Genomic DNA, 25,368 nt, shown 5'->3' with positions numbered 1-25,368 from the left:
TCCTCCCATACTGCAGTAAATGCAAACTTTGTATCCCATTTACTCAATGCCTACTTTTGTCGAATGTTACAAATCTGCAGTTATGGGCAGTTTAGTCTATCCATACAAGTAAGGTTCTGAATACTTTATTGAAGGGTTCCGTTGCGAGCAATATTTGTTCCCACTGATTTATACAAAACACAAATGCAATGGGTTACATACATGCCCTGATTCGCTACTCGCCACATAGTAACGCACTTGCGCTAGTGTCTATGCACATAAAATCGCTAAAAGGTAACGTGAAAAATATTTGTATGACGATATGTATCTAACAAATTATTTCTCAAAATTGGGAACTTTTTTCGAAAAAATATTTGGTACCGGTTGTACGTAATGATGATGACTATCACGCCTACCAAATATTTTCTAGATTAATGCTTTCATTTACGAGAAATTTAAAATTTGATGCCTTTCCCCATACAAAATTAAACGAGGGAACTTCTGCTGATCAACTGTGAACAAGAGCGAAGCAGGTAATCCATTGCTATCGCATGATGTAAGAAGTAATATTGAAAATGTTATAATTATAACGTTGTCGACTGATTTGAACAACATGACTGACCTTAAAAAAATTGACCTCCCCGACATTTTTGAATTGCGGGCCAAATAACAATAGCAATTATTTGTAGAGGACTTTTTTTAATAAATGCATGAGATCCACAAAAAAAACAGTAAATGAGCCATCAATTTTTGAAGAAAAGGATTAACAGATAATGGATGCTTTGCTCTTGTTCACAGTTCATCAGCAGAAGTTTTCTCATTTTATTTTGTATCGGAAAAGGAATCTAACTGCAAATTTCTGGTGTATGAAAGCTTTAATCGAAAAAATTAGTGGGAGTGCTACCCTTCATTATTCGATACTCAGATTCGAAATCCTGCTTATGATTTTGTGAGACTCATAATCCGGAATGAAGAAGTTTTGCGAAAATCTTGGTCAGAATTAAGCGAGAATTCATCCAGAATTTCAATGAATTCATTTTAGGATTCTGTCAGAACATGTGTTACTCAGTGAAATTATGTTCAAAAAATTAGCAATTACTGTTATTCATGCTTCATTTATCAAATTTGAAGAAAGTCATGGTAAAAAAAACTGTTATTGCAACTCAAAAGGCTAAATTCTACAAACTTGATTTTTTTCATAACAAACCTCAATTGTATCTTCTTAGGTAGTTTCATTTGCAGAGCAATTTTAACCGGTATTGAAACTCCAATCAACAGTGCTTAAAATTTAGGTAAAGATTTTGAATGATTCATGCAATCATGTATTTGAGAATATTTTAAAGATAATTTAAATCATGACAGTGCTGAAATAATAGTTCCCAGCTGAATTTAAACTAAACAGTTAGCCTTGGTATGTTCTAACTTTAAGTTAGTGGAATAGTTAACAAGCCAAATGTGAGAAAAATCTTCAAACTCTCCGCGGGTCACACACAATGAAGTCACGGGCCGAATGGGGAGGATGTTACTGCTTTTATTGTTAATCGGGATTTCTTAACAAACGTTAAATTAATATAAATTGTGAATTTAATTGTTAGTTTTTCAAATTATTGTATTAAACAACATTGACAGACTTTTTTATATTTTTTCCCGTAGTATTCAGTACAAAAATTAAATTGGGAATAATGCTCAGATTTGGATTGTCTAAAGAAGGAGGGCTGGGCAGACTTAACGAGCTGGAAGAATATGTATGGAAAAAATCCATAAAATGTTAGAAAGAGACTAATTACAGTTTCAGCCACAAATGACACTGTAGTTGATGAATAATTTTTTTTTTAAATTTGAAGATTGTATTTGAAATGGAGAAGAGTGAGCAATAAACCGAAAGTATTTTCTAGACACAAAAAGTTATACCTATAGGAAAACTAAAAACTGGGAGACTGCTGGTTCCCCTGGATGAAACGCTCAGCTCCTTTACTGCTGTATCTTGCAATCTCTTCTCTGCAGGGTGTCCTCAAAAAAGCCGTACAATCTTTGAAGGCATGGCTCTATGCATTCAAGCAGAATAAATTCAATATTCTTGCAAAACGTACATATTATGTTTTTGAGCAGTAAGTTTGACAGATTTCCGATTTCAAATATTTGTAAAACTAAGCCAAATGTGTTGAGTGGTCTTAAAGGGAGCTGTTTTTTAGCTTTAGATTCGTCTATTTGAGATTTTAGGTAGAGAACATCTCTCCGAAAAAAAAAATAATTTTGCTATTCTCAGTAAGAATCCATTATTTCGAAATCATTCAAAGTTTTATTTTTAGTTAACATATAGATTTATTAAGAATGTACTTGGACCTTGATTTGTTATTGTTTTCAATGCAAGATCATATTTCCTATACTTTGCTGTTCGGATAATAAACGGACACCCTGTATTGATTGGAGAATCTTCAAGTCACTAACGAAAGAAATTCACAGACTACAGGAAGGCAATTCATCTGGCAATAAAATCAAAAAGATACCCATAAAAACATTTATGAGGAATTCATGAAGAATCTCTAAAAAGTTTTAATCATTTGAGGTATTTTTGGAGGAATCTACAGGGAAATCTCCTGATAGAATCCCTGGAAGTATGTATAAAGGTAGCGATTTATTAGCGACTAAAATCAAAACCCAGAATAAAAAAACAATTTTTTTGGGCATCAAATCGAAATATACAAGAATCAATATGTAATGTTTGCAAAACCAAAACAAAATAGTGTCCCTGCCAGATTTGGTAACCGTATAATTAAGCTAATATGTCTACATTATCCCAACAATAATTTGGTAACTTTAATTTCATAAATCATAATTAAGTATCTGGCATATGGTCGAATGCTTTTTCTAATGTCGAGCAAGACCAGTTGAATTAACTACACGTAAAAGCTCCACTCTCTATGTCGGCATCCAAACTATTTAATGGCAAAACACATTGAGTTTCTACAGAAGTGAACCATCATCTAGATTTAGGCAATTTTAGGAACGTTTCTTGACGACTGTGAAAATTCCATCATATTACAGAAAGGAACCGATTTTGTCATCCCCTCGGTGAATTTTAGGCTGACAAAATCGGGAACCTTTTATTTTTGTTTATGTTTATCATCTTTTGACGTGTAAATATTAATTTAAGGACCGCGTTACAAGTAATATGAACTTTGAAGAGGGAAAATAAATCTAGAATATGTTTTTTAAACGGCCTATCAAACAAAACAATTTTTGTTTTTTGGAAAAACTCAAACATGATACATTTGAATAAATTTATGGCAAAAATTGACTGGGAAACATAAACATAGTGAATCTGCATAAGATTTTATTTAATGTCATTTTGACTCATATTTTGAACAGGCTATCAGTGCCATATATGCACCTGATAGGAATGAATCAGCAATTTTATTTCCAAAAAAGGCAATTTCGTTGCTTATTTTACTGTAAACTATTTATTGAACTGTTAAAAGTAATAATGAAACATTTTCAATATTATTTTTTGTAAGGGTTTGAAGCAGGGTTTCACTCATTTTGTTTTACATTCCGAACATGTTCATTAGTTAATGGCTGTGGGATTGCTCAAAAGAACACAAAGCTGAGAAACAGGCTTTGTCCCCGTTGGAACGTAACATCACAAAGAAAAAGATGAATAATAAGCATTAGCATTAAGCAATTCGCACAAATTCGTAGGTGGTACAGCTCTAGACCGTTGTATGAGGGTTGCCTCATTCTCGTCCGTTACCAAAGTAAAATATTTGGGACTAACCCTTGACTCTTAGACAAGATTGACGCATCCTCCAACAGTTGAGAGCTGTCCTGGGTCTTTCGTGTTATTAAATAAAAACAAGATTTCATTGAACATTTTTGACCCTATTTGACATATTTTACTGAAATATTTCAACAAAATTTCATTATAAATTCAAGTATTGAGAATATGAGTGGGTTCGAAATTAGAGACAAAACGATATCGCAATGATATCGAATTTTCTTATGTACAACGATTTTTTTTTTTGAATCTATAACCGTTCTCAAATCATGGCGATTTTTAGAGCAAAATGTTTCTTTTTTTATTTAGCCTCTTATCGGTGTTCAAATTCATATTAGCCAGCATCCATTTATTACGTAATACTACAATTGGAATTTTTCGACCCCTACCCCCGCCTTCATAATGCTTTTTGTACGAAAATTTTAAAAACCTGAATAAGCCGTAAGGCTTGAGCATACCTTCTCCCCCCTTCGAGAGTTACGTAATTTGTGGACGGCGCCTCAATAGTACTAATCTCAATCAAAGCTTAACCTCTATAATATCTAACCTGAGAGTCGTTCATAAATTACATCACGCTCTTAAGGAGAGGGAAGCCTTAGCGAAGTGTGACGATTCATACAAAAATGTTGTAGTCTTCTTATAAGAAATGGGATGGGGGTTTTGAAAAGCCTAACTTTGCAAGACGTATTTTATGGACACTTATTGGCGCCATATATAATCATACGGGATCAGTTTAAATGTAAGCACGGTAAACCATGACGAACAATATTAAATCCGAAATAGGCTGACAAAATCGGGTCAAAAAGCTAAGTAAATCGGGGATGAAGAAAATCGGGGGCTGACAAAATCGGGTCAGCACTGTAATAGTTCTCACTTGAAGAAGTCCCCCAAAAAATGGGGAAAACGTTCTCTGAAAATGGTAGCAATTTGATTTTCAATTAGATTGGTGAGAACTAAATAAAAATTTGCGTGGAAGCGCGCAAAACTGCAAACCGCAAAACAAATATTTTCGATAAATATTTGAAATATGTTCCTTTCGACGACGAAATCGGCATTTTCAAAATTTTTGATAATTTTCCATAGAGCCAGGATTCTATTGCGAAATATTTTTTGAGAATATTGAAATTCCCTTCTCCTCATTTTTTTTGGATCAAGAGCTTGAGATTGTCGTCTACAATAACAAAGTCGTTTTACATTTTGGCAATATCTCTTACTTCAACAATGAAATTTGTTTCAAGTTTCAAGAGCACGATCAATATCAAATTTCTCTTGCAAATAAATGTTGACGTCTAGATTGCTATTGAAACATGCTTAAATGCATTCCTATCTAAAATACCTAATTGAAAGTAGAACTGATGGAATTGAGAATCGCTTCACGAAAATTTGAAAAGCAGCAAGAATGTGATTGAATGAATGAATGATTAATCCACTACTGGAAGCCATGCAGTTGTGTACGTTTGATGAAAGAAATGTTTTTTATGAAATTCTATATGATTGGAGTTGAATAGAAGTCGACCAGCAGGGATGTTTCCGTTTTGCCTTCAGATTTATATTTTGATCTTTTAATAGAACGAAATCTTTGATCACAACGATTCAGTAAAACAAAATCGAAGCATGACACTGCTTGATGACCCTCAGTAAACGAAAAGCAGTAATCTTCTTCTTCTTGACATTATGTCCCAACTGGGACAGAATCTGCTTCTCAGCTTAACGTTCTTATGAGCACTTCCTTAGTTATTAACTGAGTGCTTTCTTTGCAAGTGCCATTTTTCGCATGTGTATATCGTGTGGCAGATACGATGATACTCTATGCCCAGGGAAATCAATGATATCTCCACTACGAACAGATCCTGGACCGACCGGGAATCGAACCCAGATATCTTCAACATGACTTTGCTTTGTAGCCGCGGACTCTAACCACTCGGCTTAAGAAGGCCCCTAGCAGTTAAACATCACACAAAACAACCACTTCGAGAGGGATTCGCGATAAGGGCCTATCTGACAAATCAATAACAATGAGAAAATAATCAATGAAATATTCATGTGTAATTTTTAATCCCAATTGGAGAAAATATACTCCAACTTTAACTATTTCACTTTAATACACATTTCATAAACCTAGTTTCAAAATCCTCATCAATACCACACACATCTCCTTCAATTTTCCTAGCTATTTCGTAATAAAAAAATATTATAAAGTTTCGCCTTAAACGCACTCAAGAATGTCAGTATCGCCCAATGTTATGAGCCTGTAATCGATATTATTTTCAGTGTCGCCTATTACTTTTGCGCCGTGTTTTCATTCTGGTTTCAATTAAGCCCACCATGTACGCCTTGTTTATTTTTTGTTTGCAGTGTCGCCGTTTACTCTCGCCGTGTTTTGATTACGATTTCAGATGCGCCCATCACTTTGATAAACAAAAACACAGGCGTATTCAATACAGTGTGTGGTTTTGCATGAGGTGAAGTTTCGTCTTCTACAAATTTGCGTTTTTTGAATAGTTAAATTATCGAAAGGGGAAAAGTTCAACTGCAGTGGATAGACAATCAAGCTACAATTTCACCGCTATAGTTTCTTAAATTGTGTACATTTTGTCAGTTTCGCCTAATTCGCGAATCTTTCTAGACTTGTTACATAGCAGTAGTGTAGGCGAAGGAGAGACCCAGTATGAGAGCGCAATTCGGTTGAAAAACAAAACAACAGCAACTACACAGTAAACAGTAAACAAACACAGCACGCATGACAGGGCACCAACGAGCCTTCTCGTTCAGATGGTTGTACCATAGCAAATGTATTGTGAAGCTCCATTTCTCATCTAGTTGGGTTAGTTAGGGGTAGCAGCAGTCATTGGTATGCACAGGGATTTTGCATTAAACGGTAGGTTGACCATTTAATTAAGAAGTCATGTTCAATCAGTTCCGTTCATGTTTTGCTATGAAATGAACCTATTTTCCTATTAAGTGTAATATGAGTACTTTCGCAGTAACTAATTGAGAGATCTCATTTAAGCAAAACGGGGTATCTTTGATAATGCGGGGGACTTTAATAGTGCAGAACTCCTGACCTACTAAAAACAAATAAATTTTCTGTTAATCAGTTAGACACTTCGTTCATTAAATTTGAGAATATCTGATGCTTAGAATTTCTTCGAAAAAGAAATGTCTGAAGGTGTCTGGGTTCAATTCCCGGTCGGTCCAGGATCTTTTCGTAATGGAAATTTCCTTGACTTTCCTGGTCATAGATAATCGTCGTACCTGCCACACGATATACGAATGCGAAAATGGCAACTTTGGCATAGAAAGCTCTCAGTTAATAACGGTGGAAGTGCTCATAAGAACACTAAGCTGAGAAGCAGGCTCTGTCCCAATGGGGGTTAATGCCAAGAAGAAGAAGAATCTGATGCTTTAAGGAGTGTATTGAAAAGTAGTTTCAAACATGAATTCTCAAAAATATTGAGTTAAACCCGTAAACAAATTTATGATTGGAAATTCCTTACAATATATTTAAAAATGATAAGGTAGTTACACTACCCAACATAAGTATGGAATCGCATCACATAATATTGCAACACCCCGTTGTCTTTGGGTACCACGGCGTCCACATACCAGCTCGTTTCGTAATATTGAACAACGATTCGGTATGTGGACACCGTGGCATCCGAGGACAGCATTTTGTATAATGATTTTTCTTATTATATTTTTTTTTCTTGTTTTTGTTTTCTTTCTCCTTTATCTCCAATGCACATATATTACATATCGCTTACAGGTATGCCATCCGCCTTAAAATTGTGTGCAAGTTCTAACACCTTGCTGTCAAGCATTACAGATAGAGTGACATATATGTATAGAGATAGATACACAGACATGACGAACGTTCACAGCTTTCATGTATAGTAACTCTTATTCAGTGCGAGTAGCATTAGTGGCAAAAAAACTCGAAAATGGGAAAATTCTCATTCACGAATTGTATATCGTGTATTTCGCGAATATTTCGTAAAGTTGTTGAATCGGGAGATTGTTTACAGGTGAATTGATTTCACCTGCTAATAAGAGAAAAAAAAAACAAGTTTTCAATTTACTTAACCTAACCTAAATATATAACGCATTAATCGTTGCAATAGAAGATTGTAATTATTGAAATAATTGATTATTTTATTTGACGTTTGTTCCAATGTTTCAACATTGGATATTCTATGTAACTCATTGGTACTAAACCAGGGAGGAAGCTTCAGAACCATTTTCAAAATTTTATTTTGAATTCTCTGCAGAGCTTGCTTCCTGGTATTACAACAGATAGTCCATATTGGTACAGCATACAACATGGCTGGCCTGAAAATTTGTTTGAATATAAAGCTTTTTCTTAAGACAAAGTTTTGATTTTCTATTAATAAGGGGATAGAGACATTTTACATATTTATTACATTTGGCTTGAATGCCCTCAATGTGATTTTTGAAAGTTAAATTCTTATCTAGCATGAGCCCTAGATAGTTAACTTCATCTGACCAATTTATTGGAATCCCTCTCATCGTGACAACATGTCTACTTGAAGGTTTCAAATAAAGAGCTTTTGGTTTATGTGGGAATATTATTAGTTGAGTTTTGGAAGCATTAAGAGATCTTCCATGAAGAAAAAATATCCAAACTTTGTTACAATCGACTACACATGACACGCAGAATTCGTCTTTCATACCTGGAGTTCTGATAATTAACCTGATATGTACCTGTAGTGACGAGCAAGACCAGTAGAATAGCCTTCAGATTTGTTGAAACGGATCAAATTTGTTACACCGTAAAATTGATGAGTGGTCCAATGTCCATGGCGGAATCCGAACTGTTCATTGGCAAAAATTGAATTTTCGTTGATACATCTAATAAAGAAAATCCCCCACCTGTCCCATGAGAATGTGCACACCAGTGTCAAGGGTGAAATAGAAAGAGAGTGAAAAAGTGCGTGAGAGAGAGAGAGAGACAGACTAGAAAACCAGACAGTTAAAAGCTACAATACAAAACACAGCGTGAAATGTTATTTACTAGCAGCAGGGGTTCTCCCTGAGCCACATTACACCAAAAAAAAAGAGGTAATGCAGCCCACAGCAGGCACACACAGCGAGCGACAAGAGACAGAGAGACTTACTTTGGTTTCGATAATGGTTCGGCTGATGGAAGGTTTGTAGTTGTCTATGGGATGATGTTGACCACGTTAGCGATTCCGTGGGACTGATACAAATGGCTTCGCAGGTGAATTTTGGATTTCGGTTCGTTAGGGTTTTGATTTTCAGTTAGTTTCGTCGAAATATGCGCGTTGTCGAGAGAAAAAAACGAGGGATGAGATAAAAATTTTGAAAAAGAAAGGGTTTTAGTGTCAGATTGCTTCGGCTGATTGCAATGCTCATTGTGAACGATCCGTTACGGGTTTGTGATGGAAACGATCATTTGCTTTTAATGACTAACAGAAACACAGACAGAGCGTTAATGAAGATCTTACTGACCCGAAATTGCCCCCGTTTGGACGATCTTAAGCATCTTGATCTAAGGGAAAGGAAAGCCACGGCAAAACTAAAATGCGATACTCACCAGCTATGGACAGCGCCGACGTGGGACTCTCGGGCAGCAGAATGCCTTTTTGTACAAGTTCTTCGCGATTGGCACGTACTGATATTTTACGTTCTAAAGCTGCAAGTGCGACGGATGGGAAAAAAGTGAAAACATGAATGATAAAATGATGCACAAATAATATAAAAACAGTGAATTAATAAGAACAATTAATATTCAAAAACTTGATAAAAACATTGATTCCGAGAGATGCTTTGCTTGCTGTAATTCATCAGAAACAGTATCTTGTTACTTACAGAAATTTTAAATCAAAATTATTTCTCCATCTAAAATTTAAGATTAAATGAAAGCCAATTCTAATTATAAATTTTGGAAAATGTCTCTCTAAATGAAATAAAATAAAAGTCGAGAACACTCCTCACCCAAAAAGCTCGTAGCAATGGGTCTAAATTGCAAAAAATGCTACAAATATCTCCAGCCAACAAGCGATGAAAATCTAAAGTAAAATGCTACTCTGGAAGTTCTTCCTTCAAAACTCAAAACCGCTTTAGAAATGACAAATATTCAACTGATCCAATGTAATTTTTTTTAAATCCCTGTCAGAATCACATGTATGCATAAGCATTGATAACCACAATATTCGTAGTTGCTAATCTGTGACTGACAGGAATAATCAAAATTGCACAGGGAATCAACATAAGTAAGTAGCTTGGGAGAAGCATACCATCTTCAATGTACAATTTCAAGGACTCCAACCTTAGTAATGTCAGTAACGGCGTGGGGCACGTTCTTACGGTCATCGGGAAAGGGAAGGAATGTTAGTTTTACGTACATTGCTACTATAGACCGAGATCATCTGAGAGGGTGCAAAAGCTACATGGATCAGGATTCATCTTGGTGAGAGATGCGATTCATGTAGCCTCAATTTAAAAAGTTATCTATCAGTACGTCGACAATTGCAATGTGAACTATCCCAAGGTTATTTTTCAGTAATTGCGACTAATAAATAAATGAATATAAGGACTGTTCATTTTATAAAGTGGACACCTTGTGCATGCTGTATCTTTTTAATTTATCAATGAAATTTCAATCGGTTTTCTGCACATCGTTTGACTAGTATTGTACAATGTTGTGATAATAAAAATTCTCCAAAATTAATTAAATTTCACACGAATATGGAACAACGATTAGAACGGTCGGTTTTTGGAGGTTATCAAAATCAACGATTGTTAGAAATTGGCTGGAAAATTCGACAATTTATATTTTTTATTTTCAAAAAGGGCTTGTTCTTCGAAAGTATCATCAACTAGAAGCCTGATGGAAAAAATCAAGTTATTTTTGGATCAACAATTTTACAGATATAATAACATCATGTTCCCCCTATATTTTTAGAGAAAACCATTTTAAAATTGAAGGGGATCGGTATGAGTAGAATTTTTTGGTTAAAAGTACGTCCTGACGGAAGTCCTAATATAGTATTAATATGAAAAATGACTTACGCCTTCATAGAGTTACTTATTAAGTCCCCAGGTGACATTTAAAGCACAATAGATACACAATTGCTTTATTCTTAGAAGACCTTTCAAAGTACATTGACAATCATCAAAATTGGCAACACTGCTGTAATAAAATCGACTTCATTTTGCACCTATTATTTTTGTAATATGTTATTCTGAGATTACCAATTGAAATTTTCGGAGAAAACCATTTACAATTTGTTGTAGATCCATAAATATGCGTACACGATTTTAAAAGTATGAGACTTTTTAGTAAAACTACCATAAACAGTAAAATTTGTGCTTAAGACTGTGGTTTAAACGCACGATTTGGCTCTCGTTTGCACAAATATAGTTTATTTAGTAAACCAGACCAGTTTTGAACACGCTTTTTACTTCCCTCTTTTGCTGGGAGTGAAAGGATGGTGTATTAGCAAATTTGGCCATAAATGGGTGCATCACTAAAGTTACCTAATGTCAGAGAATGGTGGAATATAGTTGATTTTTTTTAAAGCTATACCTTTTGTAGAATAGTAAAGGATACAAACATACAATATGTTCATAAAAATTAGGATTTTTGTTTTGCGAAAAATAATGTTAAACTTTGACGAACAGCTTTTCTTAGGAGTTTTTGGAAAAAATATTTGGCTCTTCAACCAAAAGCATTTTCTAAGATCTTATATTTTAATAGTATTGTAGAATAATAGTTGAACGATGCACAGAAAACCGATTACGATTTTATCAATAAATAAAAAATATATAGCAAAAACAAAGTGTCCACTTTATAAAATGAACAGTCCTTATACGTGTGTCTCATAATTTTATAAAACAGGTTTCTTTCTAAAGTTTTATCGGCTCTATCAGTCTTAAGGCAGCTAAAACGACCTTTGCTTCTACTTCTCCGACGTTTCGGCGTATATTTCGCCTTCTTCAAGGGCTTAGAGGCTGCGTTTTGTTGTGTGTATTGGTGTCTTGTCCGACTTGTGACCGTCTAAAATTTCTAATGGCGTCCCACTATGATCTGTGCGTATCATTCTTCGTGGCTCTCACTGTATTACGAAATGTTTCACTGGGCTTTTTAAACTAGCTTTCGCCTGCACCTACGCTTTTCGATAAAAGCTCTACGCGATAATCGCCCGCGCATAGTTGCTTTTGCCTTTCCTAACTGATCAGTAGTAATTTGGTTTTGCGTTTACAGTATTCATTACTTAAAAATGGATGACATTTAAAATGAAGATAAATTAGTCAAGTTTTGAAGCAAAAAATAATGTTTTTGGACATGTGTAGCTATTTAGCGTCCAAAAATGTTAAACAATATTTTTCTTTATAATTTTTCCTATGTAATCATTACTATTTGATAATGTAGATGAATGTGTAATAAAACGCAAATTCATTTAATTTAACCTACCCTGTATATATTTGTCTATGCTAAATATATTTGTCGATAAGTTATAATTTTTACAATAATAATCAATTAGTAATTACAACTTCGGTGTTTTACACTGAGGAAAAAAGTGGTTCCTTTGTGCCCGTGCTGCATCTTGTTGTCATTATGTTTACAATGAATGACATATTTTGACAGCACGGCATAGCAATGTACAGGGGTTCACAACACATTTCTCACGTAACACCTCTAATAACCAACTTTTTATTTTAGATCTAAGTATTATTTTTTACAATGTAAAATCGATCTACGTTTTGAACAATGATTTATTTTTGTTTGCAAATTCGTGGTTTTTGGTTTTTATTTATCTATTTTTTAGGTTTGAACTAACCCTAACAAACTTAAAATTATCGATAATTTTATATAAAAAGAGCTCATGGCGCGTTTCTCATTACATAATATTCGGAGATGGCAGCCCTCTATTAGAATACAAAAAATGGGTATGAGCCCTTATTGAAAATATCATTTGTTCATTGTTTTGTCAAGTTCATTTTACAGTGGGATTCCGTTTTTGGCATGCTCCATTTTTGTCACCCCTCGATATTGGTAACATTTTTTTTTGGTTACATTTTACGTTTTACCTTTTACGGTTATATTTTACGTTTTTGGTAAAAATCTATACTTTTTTTAGTATCATCGTATGTTTTGTTTTAGATATTTGAACAACAGGACAGCTTCACGTTGACCATATTCCAAATCAAATTTTAAAATCACCAGCGCTTCAAAGTTCCAGAATGAGCCGAAATGGCAGATTACGATCATATTATCGTACCATTTAGAATACCAAAATCAAAATAACAAAACCAAGATTGAAACGCTCTTGGCCGACCATATTAGCTGCAATAAAAATTGTTAAAATCAAACAGTTTCCAAATTGGATTCTGGAGAATTTTTATGGGATCCTTGGTTTTTCTAGTGAGGTTCAGAGAACTCTTGAGGGATCCTAATATACATTTCAAATTATTGGAAATGCTTCGTGAAATCTGGCGATTCCTAGTAAACTCTGAAGATTTCTAAGGCGTCTTTTGAATTCATAGCTGGATACTGAGGATTTTTAGTGGTATTTTATATTGAAACTCTGAAAATTCTGAATAATTGAGGTAACCTGAGCAAGGGATTCTAATACGACTTTGTTAGCGAATGGACGTACTGTCATTTGTCCGCGTGTTATTTATATAAAATCGGTTACTAAGTACCCAGCAAAATGTTTAAACAGTTGACAGTATTCTGAGAAGTCCTAATTAGTAGTTGTGCATTAATAGCGGAGACTTGAGAATGTTTAGCAATAACGCATCGGAATCTTGAAACTCTAAGTGATATCCTCGAAACTACTAGCGAGCTCTTGAAAATATTTCAATTCCTATCGGGATCATAAGAGAGATCCTGAGCATTTTGGGCGGGTTCTGAAGGATAAGTATTTCTGTATTTTTTACACTGTTTTCGAATAAAGGACACTTATACGATTATTATTTTTTTTTTACATGACCCATGCATACAAGTAGTATACATAAAGCTTATTAAGTAATTGATGATCTTTAAGCAATGTGGAACGTCTGCCACATTTCACAATACGTGTCTATAGATTCATAACATACTTCTACCCTACGGAAATCTGGATCGAAGTGGACCTTTCAGAAGTCTGGTCATCATATGATTCCGTAGGGATGATGCAACAACAGCCTAATTTTATTTTTTAAATAATAAATTGAAATCAGAAAATAAGTTCCGGTTTTGGCACGGTTTCGTTTTTGGCAACTGAAAATTTCGTCTTTGCTGCCAAAAACGGAATCCTACTGTATTATATTTGTTTCAATATCGGTGATATATCAAATATAACTTTATCAATATCGAATCGATATCCGATAACTGAAATATGAAAAATCATGTTTATTTCTCGGTACTAGACAGAACAATATAGAATGATAATAAATCTTCGAGCTGTTTAGTGGAATACCTATAAATTAAACAAAACCGAATTTAGTACTATACAATTTAATTCCACTAGAGTTTGTATCCAGGCAGATACACGTATTTCGACCTCAACTGTAAGACCGTCTTCAGTGTCGTGGACTAAACTTGACTTAACCCTCTAATACCCAACCCCGCCTTTAGACGGGGTACACTTTGGAATTTTGTGTCTTTTTTCGTAGGTCGGAAATTGAAATGATTTTATTTTTGGCTTAAGCCTTGACTCATAACACGCATATAAGAAAAGTTTTTTATGATTTTTGAAACTTTTTTGTATTATTGAAAATTGTTTGAAAAATTGTATTCTTATATAACCTACAAATGCCTGTGATTCATTTAACGTGTATTATAAAAAATCGTACCTTTTATATTTTTCTACGATCAACCTATCACAGAAGAAGAGCCTGATGGTATTGATATGATTTCAAATCTGTTTTTTCCGTTAGTTACACGGAAAATAAAAAATGTTCCAGAAAAAAATTTAAAAATTCATATTTTCAAAAGTATAGTAAAAACTCAAATTTTTATTATTGTCAAAAATCAGTTACCAAAAGAGGCTTCAAGAAAAAATTGAAAAGGATAGGGATGTTCAAAAATAAAAATAATAAAAATCAAAAACGAAAATTCATAAATTTGCGAAGAAAAATAAATCATTGCCCAAACAGTGTTTAGAATGATTTTAGATAACGAAAAATAATATTTAGATCGAAAACAAAAATTTGGGTATTAGAGGGTTAAAGAAATCCATAGCTATAATTCCATACCCTATTTAAGAGAAACTTAAAATTTAAGGGCTTTAAGGTACATCTCTTCCTTTTTGTAGAAACTTAAAATTTAAGAGCTGTTAGGTACATCCTTAGCCGAGTGGTTAGAGTCCGCGGCTACAAAGCAAAGCCATGCTGAAGGTGTCTGGGTTTGATTCCCGGTCCGGTCCAGGATCTTTTCGTAATGGAAATTTTTTTGACTCCCCTGGGCATAGTGTATCATCGTACCTGCCACACGATATATGAATACGAAAATGGCAACTTTGGCAAAAAAAAGCTCTCATTTAATAACTGTGGAAGTGCTCATAAAAACACTAAGCTGAAAAGCAGGCTCTGTCCCAGTGTAAACGTAATACCAGGAAGAAGAAGAAGAAGAAGGTACATCATGGAAACGATTAGTAGGTATCAAGTTGAAAAGCCATTTATTGCCTTTACCTTGGTCTCTGTTGAGTAGCGTTGTTTCCAGACTTTCAGCCACACCCAATTTTTAAGTTGCAATTCACCTTAAATTGGAAACCATTTTTGAAAAAAAATGGTGCCGATTGTACGTCCAGATGATGGCTTCTACGCCTTCTAATTATTTGTTTCGATAAAAGCTTACAATCACGATAAATTCGAAGTTATATGCCTTTCCCCATACAAAATAAAATGATTTAACTTCTGCTGATCCACTGTGGACATGAACAAAGCAGGTAATCCATTGCTTCAAACACTACTCTATTAATTATTTCAAGTATTCCTTAAACACTTCTTTGTGGATTCAATAAATCAATTTATCTAAACCTAACAATGTATAAGGGAAACTCCGAATATTTAATCAGAATTTTATCTGCATGGTTCCGAAACAACCTGAGAACTTCTTTAACATGTGATATAATTTTGCATATATTCGACTCTCCATAACTCGATATTCAAGGGACCATCGACTTATAGAATTATCGAGTTATAGAACATACTGAGACTAAATATCCAAAAATGAAAGCATGAAATTTCTGTGTTTCCAATACTTTTATTATCACTTTTGTAAGAAAGCAATATTATTTTGTTGATATCATTTTGAAAAATTATGTTTGAAAACTTTTTTCCAAATGGTCGAAAAATCACGTATTTTTACTAAAAATCAACATTTTTATTTTCATTTTTTTTCTCTTACATAACTGGTCAAGGACTTTATTCACTTTCAAACCAGAAATGGAAACTGTTTCCCCGTATAAAAAGGATTTTTATGTAGATATTGAGTTATGGAGGGAAATTTTCCTCACATGTGATGTCGACTGGTGGAGACATCGAGTTATAGAAATATCGACTTATGGAGAGCATGATGTATGGGACTTTGAAGGGACCGAAAAATTCATCGAGTTGTGGAGAGTACATCGGAAGGTATCGGTAATATTTTTTTTTTAATTTCAAGCACTAATAGCTTTTTTTTTATTTGTACCATCTCTGAGTGCTCTAAGTTCGATTGTCCCGTCGGGATCAGGTTTCGTGTTTAAAGTCCGACCATCTTTAGTAATTGATACCTCATAATTTGTACCAACCTGGAACATCTTGTTAACCTTACGACAAAGAAGATCCATGTATTCGACAAAATTGTTCAACGGGACGAGGTGGATTCATTGATTTTGGAATTCAAAAAGAAGACCAAACTATTTAAAAAGGAAGACAAAACAAAATGGTTACCATGAAAATATATCTAAAACGATCAGGCGTGCTATCTACTTTCTACCTGATTTGGGAAAATTAATGGAAACTAATGTTATATAGGTATTTCAAGAACGGGCTCAACGAGTAGATGTAGGAAATCGGTTTTTCGGCTTGTGATAACTCCATGCACATAGGTATACATAAATTACGTACAAAATATCTAATTACACTACAATAGTCACAGGTATTTAACATCATACAGATTGAACCGCCGAATGCCAATTTTTTTAGCCAAAACTGAGTTTTTTATTTGCGTGTTGGCACGACGATTTTACGCTCAAGTATTCATAACCTGAAAATAATAATGACTTGAGCGGAAATCCGTGGTCTTTCTTTTTTCCCCAAAACAACATAATTTTGCCAAAAGTCGAGACAGCATTGTTATTCATCACGTTTCAGGCTTACCCGTGTCTAACGCAATCACGAATTCCAAATTCAATCGCAAGGTTATGGATGCAGCATTCGTGAAATATATTGGATAACGAATTCGATGACTCTCTTGTTATTTTGCAATATTCCTCATCTACTTCTTCTTCATCTTGGCATTTACGTCCTCACTGGGGCAGAGCCTGCTGCTTAGCTTAGTATTCTTATGAGCACTTCCACAGTTATTAACTGAGAGCTTTCTTCGCCAAAGTTACCATTTTCGCATTCGTAAATCGTGTGGCAAATACGATGATACTCAAGCCCAGGCGAGTCAAGGAAATTTCCTTTACGAAAAGATCCTGGACCGACCGGGATTCGAACCCAGACACCATCAGCATGGCTTTGCTTTGTAGCCGCGGACTCTAACCACTCGGCTAAGGAAGGCCCCTCATCCACATTGCTTTGAAAATTTAAATTTCATGAGCCATATCAATTGTCGACACGACTCAAACTTGTTACGACTTGTACAGAAACATTCGATTGGATTTATCATCATTACAGTTCGATGTAATTCACAGCACAGTACATTTTCAGCAAGCATCTCTCGAATCTCTCTCCAAACTGCCAAACAAATCAACGATAACAGTGTAACAAGAAACGTCGACCATTAGCAAGTAAAATGTCTATCCTCCTTCCCCCCAAATCGCTAACTTTGAACGGCAAAAGTCATCAATAAGAAATACTTACACTTGGAGGTGGACTCGAACTTTTCGCTTTTCTTTTTTCTTCGCCATTTCCACGGCTTGAAGAAGCGCCCGAAGGCGCTGAACTTGCTCTTCCGCTCCAGGGGTGGCGTCCGGGAGCCGGAATTCAGACTATTGGAGCGCATGGTGGCACCGTTCTGTTTCTTGGTAGCTGGAAAGGAAGCGAAAGAAAAAAAACACGAAATTAGAACCGTGATGATAATATACTGGAAGCATCTATATTTGGTGAAAATGTGTTGCGACGATTCGGTGTGACGGTTACGTCAGGGTTGAGAAATTCCAGCTGGAGATAAATATTCGTCACATCACTAAGAACATGGGAGCAGTCAGAAGGGGTACAAGGCGTGGCAACCCTCTGGACAATCGAATAAAGAACATTTAATGTATCTGCTTAGATAAATAGAAATATTTTATACTTAAAGTCGTCAAAGATTGTTCCATGCTGTAATTGCGTAATAAAGAAATTCTTTGAAAAATTAGTAGTATTGCCAAAGATCTATACATTAGAGTGATGCAAATTTTTAAATGTTGGCTCCCATATGCTTAAACGATCTATATTTTGGTAAATAGCATCCTCCCAAAGTTTGAAATGATTCGGAAGAAATTTGACTGTGCACAAGCCATTTGAAGTTTATATGGAGATTACTATGGAAAACGCCAACTTTTTGTGTTCAGGCCTCTATCTCTTCGACATAATATTCTATGGAAAAGTGAACAACCTCTGCTCATGTGAAATCCTTTTAGCTACAACTTTGCTGAAGACCACATTTTGATAGGACTTAAGGATAAATTGCAATTCTTAATCATAAACTGGGTTTGCAATTTGCATGCTTAACCAACTGCTCGGTAGGCAACAGCAGTGCTGGAAAAGTTCGCATCACGAAGCAGCTCACGAGTGTATACCAACGCATAACAAACATCACTGACTCGGGATCTGGCTAGGTGTGAGTAAGCCCGCACCCGTCTGCTCGGGAGAACATGTCAAAAGAAGTAGCAACAAGCTCGCGAGCGTTTACTTGCGAGTAACCGAGCAAGGTGTGATTTATTATGGTTTTGACAGACAAGTTAATTGTATAACCATCATATCGATAGTAAACTACTAGTTTGTAGTCAAAAGCCCTTGAAAACCATAAATCTCGGAGGGTAAGCAGCTTTTTTCCCAAAAGCACAATATGACTCTGAGCAGCTCCGAACACGTTCGCGAATCACTTTTTGCTTCAGTTACTCGGGAGTCGACAGATGCGAGTAAGCCAGCGCTCTGACGCTCGGGAGCGTTTGGTTTTGTTTTTGTTCCAGTTCAGATGAAGCGTTTGCCACTTTCCATCACTGGGCAACAGTGGTGCTCCTGGCGGGTAGAATAGATCAAAGTAATCCAGGCTACTATGTTCTACAGCAAAACAGCAATTGAATGATCATCTCAGCATGATTTAGACTTTATTATCAAAAATAACAAAATATCCTTACGTCCAATCAAAATGTGGTCTTCGGCAAAGTTGTAGCTGGGAAGTTTCACATGAGATGAGTGTGTTCACTTTTCCATAGATTATTATTACGAGCAAATAGAGGACTGAACACGATAGGTTGGTCTTTTCCATAGTAATTTCCATAGAAACTTCAAATGGCCTGTGCACAGCCAAATTTCTTCCAAATCACTTCAAATTTTGGGAGAATGATTTTCATCATAATTCACACCGTTTAAGCATAGGGGTGCAAAAACTTCAAAATTTTCATCAGTCTATCTATACATATTCGATTTAGTTTATCGCTATAACGGCGACGGAACTAGGATCAATCGAATCGGGTTCGCGTAGTGCGAAAAGATAGTCGTGTTCAGTCCAAGATGGATTGCCAACTGGTGAGCTCGTTTCATGCTTATGATAACACATTTTTATTGTGCCAACGTTACGTTGGTTCTACGTTGATCTTTTCGTCCTTCACTAATAAATACCCTTCCCGTGGTGAACGTGGAGATGCAGAGGTATTCTCGTTTTCTAGAAGCTACAAAATTCCTTCCCTATCCCAACTGACTGTATGAACTTGGCCGGCGCCACTATTGATCAATAATATGAATACTGGTAAAATGTGCACTTCGAGAGTAAGCGGAAAGTCCCATCCTATTAATTTGGATCGAAGTCGAATTCTTACCAGTTCCGATCAATCGCAGAGTAGCAACCATGTGCTACTTATCAAACGAATGACGGGTTAAAAGCCTTAAATCATCATCTAATTCAATGAAATGCCTTAAATTATTTCCACTCAATATTGTTTTACTGTGCGACGAAAAGTCCTATGCTTACTATTCCAATTAAACGTTTTTCGACCAAATTTCCAAATGTTATAGATTTGTTAAATTAAACTGAGTTCCATGTTGCATTTTTTTTTTGTGAAAATCCTTCAAAAATTTGAACGTGTTGAATTCGTGAATAAACTTTTTAGGTCCTTAGGTGAAAATTCTGACTACGCCCATGAGTGCGAAAAAAACGTGCGCCAAGTTTTGCTCCATTCGATGCGAAGATCGCTAGCAGAAAGTTGGTGACCCTAACGGAAGCACGAGTAGATTACGTCTGCACCAGAAGTAGATTTGGCGATTTGCACAGTTGGGAAATGTGCAAATTGCAAAATCAAGTGAGGTGAACGAGAGAAAAAAAAACAAGATAGCGAGTTCTTCCAGCTCAGAATCAGAATGGACCTGATAAGTGGAAAGGCGCCTGTGGAACCAACGAACGAGGAAAACTGGTTAAGTGAAAAGTATGCAAAAATAAAAATGCTGGTTTTAGCGGTGTTTGTTTGAGAGTTCTCCATGAGAGATGGGCGTGCAGCAATTTCGCATGCTTGCGCGAGGCGTCACAATATACACCGCTTTGATAGATAACGCGGCTGCGGAATGACGTGAAGTCGGGGGGCTCTTCTGATGCCGACTGCGCCACGGGTGAATGAAATAAAAGCAAAAATAAGAATACAAAAGAACTGATAGTGACGTGCTATTTATCACTGTTTATACAAGCCGTGCAAATACACATGAAAACGATACAGCACCGCCGCGCCGTGAACGGGGAGGCTTTTGAGAATGTCTGCTGCTGAGATGCAAGTGGAAAGTAAACAAGGAAATGATTTACTGCGCAGTCAAATCAGTTTATTTTTTTTAGGAATATGGTGAGATGTTACTATGTGTATTTATGCAAAAATGGTGGAATATTTCTAGTTCATGATAATTCTCATTGAGTCTGATAAATTATTATTGAATCTACAAAATTTCATGATACATTTGCATCTTTTTCGATTTTTCATACAAAAGGGTCAACTTTAAAGGGTTAGATCGAAATTATTTATGGATCGAGTTGAATTAACTTCAATTTCAACATTTATTTTTGGATGATTTTTCCAAAAACGAGTTCAAAAGTAGTCAAGGTATGACTAAGGTGATTTTTTTTTTACAATTTTTGATATCAGACATAAATTAAAAATAGGTGAAGATGAATCGAAGCCGAACCTAAAACATTACTTCTTCTTCTTTTTGGCATCAACGTCCTCACTGGGACAAAGCCTGCTTCTCAGCTTAGTGTTCTTATGAGCACTTCCACAGTTATTATCTGAGAGCTTTCTTTGTCAAAGTTGCCATTTTCGCATTCGTATATCGTGGTGCAGGGTACTACTCTATGTTCTGGGAAGTCAAGGAAATTTCCATTATGAAAAGATCCTGGACCGACCGGGAATCAAACTCAGACACCTTCAGCATGGCTTTGCTTTGTAGCCGCGAACTCTAACCACTCGGCTAAGGAAGGCGCCTAAAACCTAAAACATTATAGAGCACAAATCTGACTCGAACATTCGTTTGGACTGATAAATCTGGAGAATCGAACATTCGTTTGGACTGAAAACATGATCACTTGGTCACCACCAGCTGATTGTAAATTTAGTCGAGATGAACAGCTTTGCTAAAGAAACAACTCAACATACAATTTCCACGTAATGGTAATGGTAATGTAGTATTTCGCCGTAGAAAATACCACTGAGAGTGCAGCAGAATTCCCATAGTATTTCCATATCATTCAAACAGGACTCTTAAAGGTTTTCTACGGGAATCCAACAGGATTCTCAAAGAATATCTACCGGATTCTCCCAAAATTTCCATTGGAATTTCTACAGGATGCTCATTGAAACCACACGGAATTTCCATAGGTTTCCCATAGTTCCTGCAGTATATCCTGTCACATAACTCTCACAGTAATCCTTCCGAACACACACCAGATCCTCTCAGAATTTCCAGATTGTTTCCATAGGACATTCACAAGAATTCCAGGATTCTCAATGTATTTTAACACAACTTTCAGAGTATTGCCTCTGAAATCCCAGGATTCTCACAAGAATCCTAGGATTCCCATTGGAATGTTAGAACCCTCACTGGAATACCAGTAGACACACTGGAATATCAGAATACTCACTGGAATCCCAGTCAAACCGGAATCCCAATATTGACACAAGAAATCCAGCATCTATACTGTAATCCCAGGATCCACACTGGAATCCAAGAAAACTCAAAATCCCCATTGCTATCCCAATATCCACACTGAAATCCTAAGATCCATACATGAAATCCAGTACCCATACTGGATTCCCAAGATCTACACAGGAATCACACAATTCAAAGTGAAATCCTAGGATCCATACTGGAATCCCATTATTCACATTGGAAATCAAGGATCCACGTTTCAATCCCAGGATCCACACTGAAATCACAAGATCCATACTGGAATTCCAACATACACTGGAATCTCAAGATCCTGACTGACATCTCAGCTTCCACGCTGGAATTCCAAGATCCACATGGACACACTATGATCCACACTACAGTCCCAAAATCCACACTTAAAAACAAAAATCCACACTGGAATCCCAATATCCATATAAGTAGCCCACACAATGAAGTACCACAATCCACCTAGAATTGTAGTATCCACACTGAAACCCTTGGATTTAGACTGAAACACCAGGATCCACATTGCAATCCCAGCATTCACATTGGAATTCCAGGATCCACACTGGAATCCAAAGATCCACACTGTAATCACAGCATCCGCACTGGAATATCAGGATCTACACCAGAATCCACACTGGAAATCCAGGATTTACACTAGAATCGTATTATCCACACTAAAAACCCTAGACCCACGATAAAATACCAAAATCCACAAAAGAATCCCACGATCCAACCTGCAATCCCATCGTTCACACTGAAATCAGTTGATCTACCCTGGAATCCCAGTATCCACACTGCAATCCCAGGACGCATAGTAGATACCCAAGATCCATACTGGAATCCTAGGAATTATACTGGAATCCCATAATCTACACTACAAACTTATAATCCACACTGGTATGCCTGGATCTATACTGTAACACCAGGATCCACCGGGAAACCAGCATCCGAACTGAAATCTCAGAATCCACATTGATATCCTAGGATCTATACTGAAATTTTAGGATCCACACTGGGATCACAGTACCCACACTGGAATCCCTGGATCCACTTGAAAACCTAGGATTCACACTGAAATATCAAAATCCACAATGAAATCCCAGGTTCTACACTGGAATCGCATTATCAATACTGAAATCCCTGGATCCTCACTAGAATACCAGGATTTACTCTTGAAAACGAAGATCCACACTGTAATCACATAATCCATACTGGAATACTAGGCCATACACTGAAATCCGAGGATAAACACTGGTACTCCACGATCCATATTGGAATACCAGGATCCATACTGGAACCTCAGGATACTAACAGGAATCCCAGCATCCACACTTAACTGCCCAGGATCCATACTAATCCTGCGTTTCACATAACAATCTCAGGATCAACATCATGATCCACGCTACAATACCACGATCCACAAGGAATCCCTGAATGTATACTGGAAATTCAGGCTCTACATTGAAATCCCAGGATTTACACTCGATCCCAGCATATATACTGAAATCGCAAAATCTATCCATATCAAAGGATCCACACTGATACACCAGAATTCAGGCTGGAATCTCTCAATCAGAATCCACAATTTAATTCGAAGATGCACACTGTAATTCTAAAGTTAATAATTTAATCCTAAGTTTCATACTGTTACCAAAGGATCCATAATGAAATACCAAAATCCAGGCAGAAATCTCAGGATCCACACTGGTAATCCCAAGATCCACTCTGTAACCACAGGATCTACACGGCGATTTCAAGATCCACACGAGGAAAACTAGGATCCACATTGTAATACCAATATCCACACTGGAATCCAAGGACCCACCTCACTGTTCCAGCATCCACTCTGAAATCATGCGATCTACACTATAATCCTAGGATTCACACTGGAATGCAGGCATCCACACTGAATTACCTGAATACACACCGAAGTACTAGAATCCACACTGGAGTTTGGGGATCAACACAACTGACATCCCAAGATCTACATTGAAATTCTGCGATCCACATTACAATCTCATGATCTTCACTGAAATTCTACGATCCGTACTACAATCGCAGGTATTCTCTTCACACGTTGTAACAATACTGTAGAATAATTAAAAAAATAGCAAGTTTAAATTTCAGTCAATGTAGTTTTCAGATACAGTACCAGTATCAGTATAGTTGAAAATATTTTAGATGAATTTTTTTGGTGGATTTTATAACATTCATGGCAAACCTACCAAAAAAATGTGTAAAGTTGAAACACTGATTTGTTATTTTTTTCAAAAATCTTTGGAAAATTTCTTTGAGAAATTTGATATCAAGACCATTGAAAAACATTGCAGTTTCATGCCATATTTCTGAACCCATAAAGATATTTGTTAGTGAATTACTGAAAGAGGGCCGTGGAATTTAAGAAAACAAAATTGGAAAAGAGTTAGCAGATACTTGATGAGCTAGATGCTACGACGACGAATCTGCGCCAAATGGATGAGTCTTCTCCGCTGGGCTCGGTCCCCGCACACATGATTTCGATTCATCAAGCGTTGCACGAATCAGTCTAATCAGCTTCGCCGGAAAGCCATGTTCGGACATAATATTCCACTACTCGTATCGCTTCACTGAATCGTACGCTGCTTTGAAATCTACAAGCAGATGATGAGTCTGCAAGTTGTACTCCCGGAAGAATTTATCAAGGATTTGACGCAGGGTAAACATTTGATCCGTCGCTGATCGGCCCTCTCGAAAACCAGCTTGGTATTCGCCGGCAAAGGACTCCTCATGCGGTTTCAATCTGTTGAACAGAACTTCATACATGATTTTGTACGCCGAATTAAGGAGTGTTAGCCCTCGGTAATTGGCGCATTACAGTCGATGCCCTTTCTTGTACCAAGAGTAAATGAGGCCATCCAACCAACTAGTAGGCATTTGCTCTTCCTCCCATATCCTCGAAATGATACGGTGAAGGAGTTCGTGAAGCTGCTCACTTCCGTGTTTGAGTAGTTCTGCCGGGGGCTCGTCCTTCCAAGCTCATTCTTCAGCCCATTTATAGCTTTCTTTACCTCATCTAGCGTTGGAGGTTCCACAACCTG

General features: G+C 36.3%; 1 protein-coding gene across 16 annotated transcripts in view; it reads right to left on the bottom strand.

The window, feature by feature from the left end:
* Window positions 1-25,368, bottom strand: part of LOC5565278 (phosphatase and actin regulator 4) — a 557,239-nt gene that overhangs the window by 294,454 nt on the left and 237,417 nt on the right. For 12 of the 16 annotated variants that reach the window (XM_021843448.1, XM_021843449.1, XM_021843461.1 and 9 more), the window contains 3 exons: window positions 17,798-17,965; window positions 9,330-9,428; window positions 8,890-8,985 (listed from right to left, as the gene is read on the bottom strand). In XM_021843448.1, the coding sequence (XP_021699140.1) occupies window positions 8,890-8,985; window positions 9,330-9,428; window positions 17,798-17,965 (363 nt within the window). The remainder of the gene's footprint in view (window positions 1-8,889; window positions 8,986-9,329; window positions 9,429-17,797; window positions 17,966-25,368) is intronic. The other 4 variants (XM_021843459.1, XM_021843463.1, XM_021843464.1 and 1 more) reach the window with 2 other exon arrangements.

Source organism: Aedes aegypti, chromosome 2 (assembly GCF_002204515.2).
Source record: "Aedes aegypti strain LVP_AGWG chromosome 2, AaegL5.0 Primary Assembly, whole genome shotgun sequence".
Taxonomy (NCBI): domain Eukaryota; kingdom Metazoa; phylum Arthropoda; class Insecta; order Diptera; family Culicidae; genus Aedes; species Aedes aegypti.
Note: the sequence above shows the minus strand (reverse complement) of the source record. Positions and strands in the feature narration are given on the sequence as shown.